Source organism: Cervus canadensis, chromosome 25 (assembly GCF_019320065.1).
Source record: "Cervus canadensis isolate Bull #8, Minnesota chromosome 25, ASM1932006v1, whole genome shotgun sequence".
Lineage (NCBI taxonomy): Eukaryota > Metazoa > Chordata > Mammalia > Artiodactyla > Cervidae > Cervus > Cervus canadensis.
This window is the reverse complement of record NC_057410.1, coordinates 28,652,400-28,661,612: the sequence shown is the minus strand read 5'-3', so window position 1 is coordinate 28,661,612 and position 9,213 is coordinate 28,652,400. Positions and strand designations below refer to the sequence as shown.

The window sequence follows — 9,213 nt, the reverse complement described above, 5'->3', positions numbered from 1 at the left end:
GCAGGGGGCAGGGGAGAGATGGATTGGGAGGCTGGGGTTAGCAGATGTAAACTATTAAATGTAGAATGGATAAATAGCAAAGTCCTACTGTACATCACAGGGAACTATATTCAATATCTTGTGATAAATCATAAGGCAAAAAAAGAATTTTAGAAAGAATGTATATATATGTATAGGTGAATCACTTTGCTATACAGCAGAAATTAACAATATTATAACAGAATATATATATATATATATATAACAGAAATTAACAATATTATAAATCAACTATACTTAAGTTTAAAAAAGTGAAATCAAAGCTGGGTCTATTTGACTCTAAAGCGCATACACTTAAACACTAAGAGAGAAAAAAATATGACCTAATTTTTGCTGTACGTTTCATAAAACTCATCCATCTATTATCCTGTGAGAACCAGAAGGGTAGAGACTACTGACCATCTTTATCAGTTAATAATGCTGACACACAGAGAATTTAAATAGCCTTGGTCATGGTTAGTCATGGGGAGAGGCTGGTCCAGCTCTGAGTGTGGTTCATTCTTTAAACTCTGGTTCCTCTGAGGGAGCAAAGCTGAGGAGGGTGTGTGTACAGCACCCTCTAGGCCTTGAGCTAATTTCTCCTGCCAATAATCCGTGGGTAGCAATTGTGGAAGATCAGGGGTGTAAGTCAGACCTGCTGCAAGGGAGTCCCAGTACTGGGTGGGAGGCAGATTATGTGACTCAAAGGCCCAGCCAACTTCAACATGATTCTGTGACGGATTCTTCAACTGATTCTTGATACTGTGATTATATAGTTTTTTTTTTTTTTTGCTGGAGAGGAGATGCCACTCATTTGCACATATATTTTCTTAAATCTGAACACCAAATTCAAGAGGTCTGGATTCTTTTTTTTTTTTTTTTTTGAGGTCTGGATTCTTTATGCTGAGATCATCTCTATTAGCTTGGACTATCTTATGTAAAGAAAGAAAGTGAAAGTCACACAGTCGTGTCTGACTCTTTGTGATCTCATGGACTGTAGCCCGCCAGGCTCCTCTGTCCTTGGAATTTTCCAGGCAAGAGTACTGGAGTGGGTTGCTTCTCCAGGACCTTATGTAATGGGATTTCAGTTAACCTTTGACTAGTTTTATTTGGCTGTAATCCAGTGAACAGGCTTAATTCATTCATCAATTGTTCCACTGAGTGACTGATCATTCACTCAACCAACCAACCTTTAGGAGCATCTATTATTGGCACAATGCTGTTCTAAGAACCAGAGGGTCCAGTGTTGGAACAAGACTGTAAGCTCCTGAAAAGTTTATGGCTTTATTCCGTGGGAGGGACCATGATGTTGCAGAGCCTGGAGGTAATGAAGTAGGTTGAGGACACATGGGAGAATCAGGCCACTGAAGAAAGGGTCACTTACTCTGCACGTGGGCCACCCCCAGCCCAGCCCAGTGAGCGCTGAAGAATCCACCATCCTTCTCTCTTTCCCCCCATTCTGAGGAGGCCCAGGCCACACAGGCCACACCCGTGGCAGGGCCATCTGTGCAGCAGACAGAAGGAAAAGTCTTGTGCTGGAGCGATCCATGGCTGACTTGGCAGGCTCCACACCTGTGCAGAAAGGCTTTCCTCTTGAACAAGCCAAGCCCAGTCCTAAGCCTCTGAAAAACTTTAGACTGGCAGATTCTCAGGTTTTCAGAGTTAGACACGTATGACAGTGCTGCTGGCCTTGCCGGGCCTGGACTTCTGAGGCTGGGGGTGGGGATGGGGGGTGGGTGTCTTGACACTGAGGCCACAGACCCCCAGGAGCACTTGTCCCCTTCACCAGAGAACAGTTCCTGTGTCTGTCTCCAGTGGCTCATCCAGTGCCTGAGACGAGTTAGGTCAACTGTCAATAGGTGTCACATTTGTGGTATAATTGATGTTTGAATTTCCAGTCACCTGGAACTTGGACTGCAACCAGGAAGATGCCAAAAATGGGGGAAGCAAGAAAGGAAGCTTTAGAGATGTTCTGAAGATAGAGGATAGTGTATGGCTTTCCTGGGAAGTTTTAAAAATGAACTGGCTTGTTGAATTTTGCTGATGGCTTATCAAAGCACATAGTGTTAATTCCTTCCTCTTTTTCAAGAAGAATCGTGAATCCAAATGCTGCAGCCTCCTGAACTACAGCTTAGGAGACAGGGGGAACCCAGGAGGCAGCTTTGTGATGGTTCTGGGCTTTGTTTCCAGGACGGGAAGAGGAGAGGTCATCAATTTATCCTCAAACCTGGCACAGAGCTGGGCACTCAGTGGGTGCTCTGTGGCCATGTGCAGTCTGTGGAGTAGACTGTATCACCCCTCCTGTTGAGATACTTGCCTGAGCCCTTGAGTGGGCTTCACCGTCTCCACCACCCAGACAACCAGAACCTCTCCAATCTACCTTCCACTCCATCCTTTCCAGAGCTGAGCCCAGCTCTGGCAGGACCTGGGACAGCTGGCCAGTAGACAGACTACTGTGCCTCCTGGGTCCTGCCAGACAAAGCTAGGAGGTGGCCATGCCCAAGCACAGGGCCAAGTCAGGAACTTCCCCGTGCCAGGTAAGGCTGCCACCTTAGCACTTTCACCATTTCAGATTATTTTTAAGGTGTGTTTAGTAGCCTAGAACTAACATTGCCTGGAAGGCAAACCCAACCCATGACTATTTGAGACTAATTATCTCTCCTCCGTTTGAGCCCAGCAGCCTCCTAGATGTATATAAAGGGATTTATCCCGCTCAGGTCTTCAGTTTGCGCCTCTCTTCCTCTGGCTCTGAGCGGCCCTGCTGAACTCTCGCACTTTCCCTTCACCGACTTTGCCCACCATGAACAGACAAGTCCGCAAGACATCTGGCGGTGGGAGCCAGGGCTTCTCAGGCCGCTCTGCCGTGGTCTCTGGCAGTAGCAGGATGAGCTGTGTGGCCCGCTCTGGGGGAGCCGGCGGAGGGGCCTACGGGTTCCGGAGTGGAGCAGGCAGCTTTGGCAGTCGCAGCCTCTACAACCTGGGTGGCAATAAGAGTATCTCCATCAGCATGGCTGGCGGCTCCCGGGCTGGTGGCTTTGGAGGGGGGCGCAGCAGCTGTGTCAGTGGCTTTGGGAGTGGCTACGGAGGTGGTTATGGAGGTGGCTTTGGTGGTGGCAGAGGAATGGGAGGTGGTTTTGGAGGAGCTGGTGGCTTTGGTGGGGCTGGTGGGTTTGGAGGAGCTGGTGGCTTTGGTGGGGCTGGTGGGTTTGGAGGAGCTGGTGGCTTTGGTGGGGCTGGTGGGTTTGGAGGAGCTGGTGGTTTTGGTGGACCTGGTGGCTTTGGAGGACCCGGTGGTTTTGGAGGACCTGGTGGCTTTGGCCCTGGTGGCTTCCCTGGGGGAATCCAGGAAGTGACTGTCAACCAGAGCCTCCTGCAGCCCCTCAATGTGGAGATTGACCCCCAGATCGGGCAAGTAAAGACCCAAGAGCGGGAGCAGATCAAGACTCTCAACAACAAGTTTGCCTCTTTCATCGACAAGGTGAGGAAGTCCTGATGCATCCCCCATTCCTAGGTTGGGGACTTTGAGTTTGATATTTACATACAGTGTTTAGGATCAATTCAGAGTGGTCCAGGCTGGAGGGGAAGGGTTAGGCAGCATTCTTGGCTCTTATGAGGATGTTCAGGGCTGATGAACCTGCCCACGTAGTCATGTGATTGGGAAAGATGATGGTCCCCTTTGGGCCCCCACATCCCCAAGTCCTGCTTGTCTGCCTCTTTGCTCAAGACTCCCACCTGTTGCCTTATCCAGCCTGGGCAGGTAGTGCTGGCAGGGCAGGGTGGGGGTCATGACCTCTGACAGGCAAGGGTCTGACCCAGAACTGGGGGCTATTCAAACATGGGTTGCCCTCTGGGGCTTTCCAGGAGGCCTCGTCTCTCTATGGCGATGTGCCAGGCAAAGGAGGCAGGCACCCTACAGAAGGAATTCAAGAGGCTCAAGGGGGAACCTGAGTCCCAAGGGGCTCCTGAGACCCTAGAAACTCAGTCTGCACCTCAATCAATCTTATCGGGAAGAGCAGGGTGCTCGGGGACCTCTAGAGCAGGGTGGCCCACACTGGCTGTCTCTCTCCTGTCACAACGATGATAGTAGCATTTCAACTGTGTCAGTTCCTAGCCATTCACATCCTTTGAAGTGAATATCAGTGGGGCGTCAATGGTGTCTTAGATGGAAAACAATGCTGTTGAGGTTTAAGCACCTTCTTGTGGTGCGCTGTGTGTTTTTGGAATTGGGCTAGAATCATGAAGTCCCCAGGAATACTGAAAGGTCAAGTCTCTCTCGCTTCCAGGCAGGGGTTACTTCCAGTTTCCCCTCCCATTTCTCCTGCTTCTGTAAGGAAGTCGTCTTGCATCTTCAATGGCCTGACTGCTGTGATGGTCTGACCATACTCTCTCTAGCCACAGTGGGAGCTTTCTAGGCCTTTGTACTGGGAGATGGGGAGATGCAGACACCGAGTTCTGCCCAAGGCAAGGCCCCTCTGCTCCAAACACTGCCTGAGTTTGCTTCTCCCAATGCACTCCAGGTACGGTTCCTGGAGCAACAGAACAAGGTCCTGGAGACCAAGTGGAGCCTGCTCCAGCAGCAGGGCACACATCCCATCACAGGCACCAACAACCTCGAGCCCCTTTTTGAGAACTACATCAACTCTCTGCGGAGCTACCTGGACAGCATTCTGGGGGAGAGAGGCCGCCTGGACTCAGAGCTGAGGAACATGCAGGACCTAGTGGAAGACTTTAAGAAGAAGTGAGTGACAGGCGCATGTGGGAAGATGCTGTGGGTGACCCTGTCTCAGAACCCTAGTTTTCACTGCTTTCCCTTGCCCACTAAGAAGGCTGCCCCTTAGCCCACTTCCCTGTATCTTCATAGAGGACAGTTTGGTTCATTGGGTTCCTCCTCACCTTCTTTCCTGAAGGATAGTCCTTTACAAAGAAAATTAGAAGGCTAGAGCTGAAAAAGCACTTTCTCATGAGCCAGGCTGGGGAAGATCCTGGTTGTAGGATCTGAAGGATGCTGGGACAACTCACAGCGTGGTGACCAAGCATCCAGTCTACCGGGGATGGAGGGGTTTCCCAGGACTTGGAACTTTCCGTGTTAAAACCAGACAGTCTGCCAGAATGAATGGGAATGGTTGGTCCTTCTAATTAACAGGGGGACAGTGAGAGGGTGTGTTTATTTAAGAGGGGCAGGGGGTGGGGACAGAGGACGGAACAGAGGTAGTTTCAGAGTTTCAGAGAACAGTGGCATTTATGACTACCTCATACTGCAAACAGTGATTTCTTTTTAACTCTTACAGATATGAGGATGAGATCAACAAGCGCACAGCTGCTGAGAATGAATTTGTGACCCTGAAGAAGGTAAGGGTTGTAGTGTGAGGTTTCTAGGGCTTGTAGGCACTGGTTTCCAGCTGGGCTGGGGGGAATCCTTGCTCCACTGCTATAGAGCTGCCAAGTTCAGGCAATTGGAACCAAAAATAAAATCCAAGTGCATCTTAGTCTGGAGAGATGCCTCAAGGAGTCACGTCACTCATTTTCTAGCTTTTGAGTAGACCTTCCGCCATCCCCTTGATGTTAATCCTTCATGTAGAGACCAGCTTCGGACAAGCACTGGTCTTGCTGCGGCTGTAGCTTGCTGTGCATTCCTTGGAGGAATAAGGCCTCTATGTGTTTATCTGTCTTTCTCAGGACGTGGATGCTGCCTATATGAACAAGGTGGAGCTTCAGGCCAAAGTGGATGCCTTAACAGATGAGATCAATTTCTTGACGACCCTCTATGATATGGTGAGGATGTTTCCTACCAAGAGGGGGCAAGAGGGAGGGTGAGATACTTTCAGATTTGATAGGTAGGGTCCAGGAAGACTGAATCTTGAGATAAGGCCTCTTGTTGGGGCTCCCCAGGAGGAACTGCAAGCATGGGGTCTCCGAGAGGCTGGCAGGCAGGGCGGAGCAGATCCACCTTCCGAGCTGACTCAGCAGATGGGTGCATTGATCAGGAGTCTCTTGAGGCTTCTGTGTGCTGGCTGCAGAGGCCCCACCAGTGAATAGGCCCGTCTGCATTGGCAGGAGCTGTCCCAGATGCAGAGCCATGTCAGTGACACATCGGTGGTCCTGTCCATGGACAACAACCGCAGCCTGGACCTGGACAGTATCATCGCTGAGGTCAAGGCCCAGTATGAGGAGATCGCCCAGAGGAGCAAGGCCGAGGCCGAGGCCCTGTACCAGACCAAGGTGAGAGCTAGGCATTTCTCAGAGGATTCACTGAAGGTCCCAGGGAGGCTGTGGTCCACGGGATGGCTGGGTGGTGGCCATTGGGTGGCCCTTCTTGATTCTCCTCCTTGGAGACATCCTGTCAAGGTTGTTCAGTTGCAGAAAGTGCTGCCCCCTAGGGGGAAGTGGTTCCACTGTCCCCTGCCAGACCACATGGGACCCACTCCAGCTTGCTCAGGGATTTCGGGGTGGGAGAACCTTCTACAACACACCAGATGTTCTCTTCCCTGCTGCTTCAGAGATGTCCCTGCAGAAGCATAATTCAATGTCATTTAAACACAGTGCTTACTAAGTACCTCGAGTTTGGCTGGGTGACATTAAGGATGGAGAAACACACCAGGCAAGGCTGCATCAACACCTGACTGTCCCTTCTATTCTCTAGTTGGGTGAACTGCAGACCACGGCTGGCAGGCATGGGGATGACCTGAAGAGCACCAAGAGTGAGATCTCGGAGCTCAACCGGATGATCCAGAGGCTGCGGGCTGAGATAGAGAATGTCAAGAAGCAGGTGGGACGGCCATGGATGCTGGTGTCTAGGCTGATGGGTGAGGGGTGGGGGCTAGGATCTCAGGACTCCTAGTCTGGGGGAGGGGACTTCTGGGGTCATCTCAGGCAGCACTGGCCTTCAAGGAGTTCAAAGACAAAGCCAGTTTAGATGGTTGCTAAGCCACAGCCATCCATCTGTCTTCCGTGCATGAAGACAGACAGAGGTGCTAAGGAAGGGGTGAGGTTGACTGACTTGCTCTGGGGTAATCTAGTCTTAAGACTCAGAGAACCTGGGACTCTCCTACTGGGCTCATCGTTCCTCCTCCCTCCCCCTGCTCCAGAACGCTAAACTGCAGACAGCCATTGCTGAAGCTGAGCAGCGTGGGGAACTGGCCCTCAAGGATGCTAATGCCAAGCTCCAAGAGCTACAGGCCGCCCTTCAGCAGGCCAAGGATGACCTGGCCCGGCTGCTGCGTGACTACCAGGAGCTGATGAATGTCAAGCTGGCCCTGGACGTGGAGATCGCCACCTACCGCAAGCTGCTGGAGGGCGAGGAGTGCAGGTGGGGCTCTTATTGCCATCTCTCTGCTTCTCTTGCCCCAAGTCACATGCTGAGGGCCAGATAAATGACCAAGGGAATGGGGAGGAGGCCTGTTATAGAGAGAGGGCCCCACCTTGCACAGGGCTTATAGGCAACCACTTCCTTTCCCAGTTGACGCCCTCCATAGATGGCCAAGTGCATAGGTAAACAGTGTGCATAGGGGTTCTGTGTTGGCCCATGAACAGTGGAGAAAGAGTACTGATGCGCCAGGCTGCTGAATTCTGTTCTGGTTGCTGTCACTTTCATTCATGGACTTGTTGGAAATTTGCTTTGCAACTGAGCTAGCCTTCTCTTGCTTTCTCATACAGGATGTCTGGAGAGTGCCAGAGTGCTGTTAGCATCTGTAAGTAGCCAAAGAAACCAGGAGAGTGAGAACTGGTTCTGAAATATCTGTACTAATTCAAGGCGATAGTTCCTAATTTAAACAATATTTCCATGGCGGTTGGACCCGTTTTCTTGGGGGCAGAAGGAGCAGTAGATATGCTTTGGTAAAAGTTCTTGGCTCAGAGCACTATTAATAATACTGTATGGAGGGTGGGGGGATATCTAATAGGGAGCTTGTTAATGGGAGGAGAAATTCTGGATCATCTCCATGGCGGGGGGGGGGGGGTCTTCAGAGGTGACAGCATGTAGAAAGAATCATTGGAAAATTCAAACTGACTTAACACTGTCGGGGTGAACACCTCACCACATCAGAACGCAAGACAGTGATCATCAGGTTCAAAGCTGCCTTGATCGCCTCTCAATCATCCTGGGCCCAGGGGATCGTTATTATATAGGGAGGTGGTGGCCGGGAGCTGATCGCTGTTCCTGTGGTCTCCCCTGCAGCCGTGGTCAGCAGCAGCAGCACCACCTCCGGCTCGGCGGGTGGTTTCGGAGGCGGATACGGCGGTGGCGTTGGCGTGGGAGGCGGCGCAGGCAGCGGCTTCGGCCGGGCCGGCGGTAGCGGCTTCGGCGGCGGCAGCGGCAGCGGCTTCGGCGGCGGCAGCGGCTTCGGCGGAGGCAGCGGCTTCGGCGGAGGTAGCGGATTCAGTGGCAGCAGCGGATACGGCGGCGGCAGCAGCAGCGGATTCGGCTCTGGCTCCGGGGGTCGCTCTGGGGTCAGCGGTGGAGGCTTCAGCTCAGGCAGCAGCCGGGGCGGCAGCGTCAGGTTCTCCCAGTCCTCCCAGCGCACCTCCAGATAAAATACCGCGCAGGGCACCGCAGCCGCCCCAGCGCCGCCCGTCGTTCCCATCCGCTCCTCAGTTCCCATGTCTGCAGCCTCCTCAGCGCCCTCCCACCCCGCTACCTCTCCCCTCTCCAGTCCCCGCCGGCAGCCGCTTTTTGGGGCTAAAAGACCGGGGCCTCTTGTCCTTCAAGCATCCAGATCCCTGAGCAAGAACAGCCAGGAGACTTTCAGACTCTCTCTCTGGCTCCCGCCTGAGTCTGTGATTGTCTAGGTGTGGCCCCAGCCACCATCTTCGCTGCCCTTGGGGCCTCCTCCCGGGGTGGAATGGTCACCACAGTTCTGATGTATATAACACACAGGTCCCTCTGCCCATCCGTTCTGTCGCCAATAAAGTGCATTGTGTTCAAGTCTGGCCTCTGAGTCTCTCCGGACGCCTTTCTCCCCACTGAACTGACTTCTTCCATCCCGTCCCACGTGGGCCGTCCCTTCTACAGGATGGCTGAGTACTACTCCTCTGAAACCCAGACAGTTGCTCTCCATTGTCCATCATATGGGATCTGAATGGGCGAGATCTGGTTGTTCCTTTATGCTCTGAGCACTGGGACAACTGACCAGCTGGGAGAGGTGGAAGTGGGAAGTGGGGAGGGGGAGGATGGGGCCACACTTGGGTGAGTTCTTGGTG

At 52.3% G+C, this 9,213-nt stretch overlaps 1 protein-coding gene across 1 annotated transcript; it reads left to right on the top strand.

The window, feature by feature from the left end:
- Positions 1 to 2,736: 2,736 nt before the first annotated feature.
- KRT3 (keratin 3) lies at positions 2,737 to 8,938 on the top strand. Its single transcript, XM_043447024.1, has 9 exons — positions 2,737 to 3,496; positions 4,536 to 4,756; positions 5,307 to 5,367; positions 5,695 to 5,790; positions 6,073 to 6,237; positions 6,659 to 6,784; positions 7,104 to 7,324; positions 7,672 to 7,706; positions 8,192 to 8,938. The coding sequence occupies exons 1-9, from the start codon at positions 2,819 to 2,821 to the stop codon at positions 8,545 to 8,547; spliced, it is 1,959 nt and encodes a 652-aa protein (XP_043302959.1). The 5' UTR covers positions 2,737 to 2,818; the 3' UTR covers positions 8,548 to 8,938.
- The last annotated feature ends 275 nt before the right edge of the window (positions 8,939 to 9,213 follow it).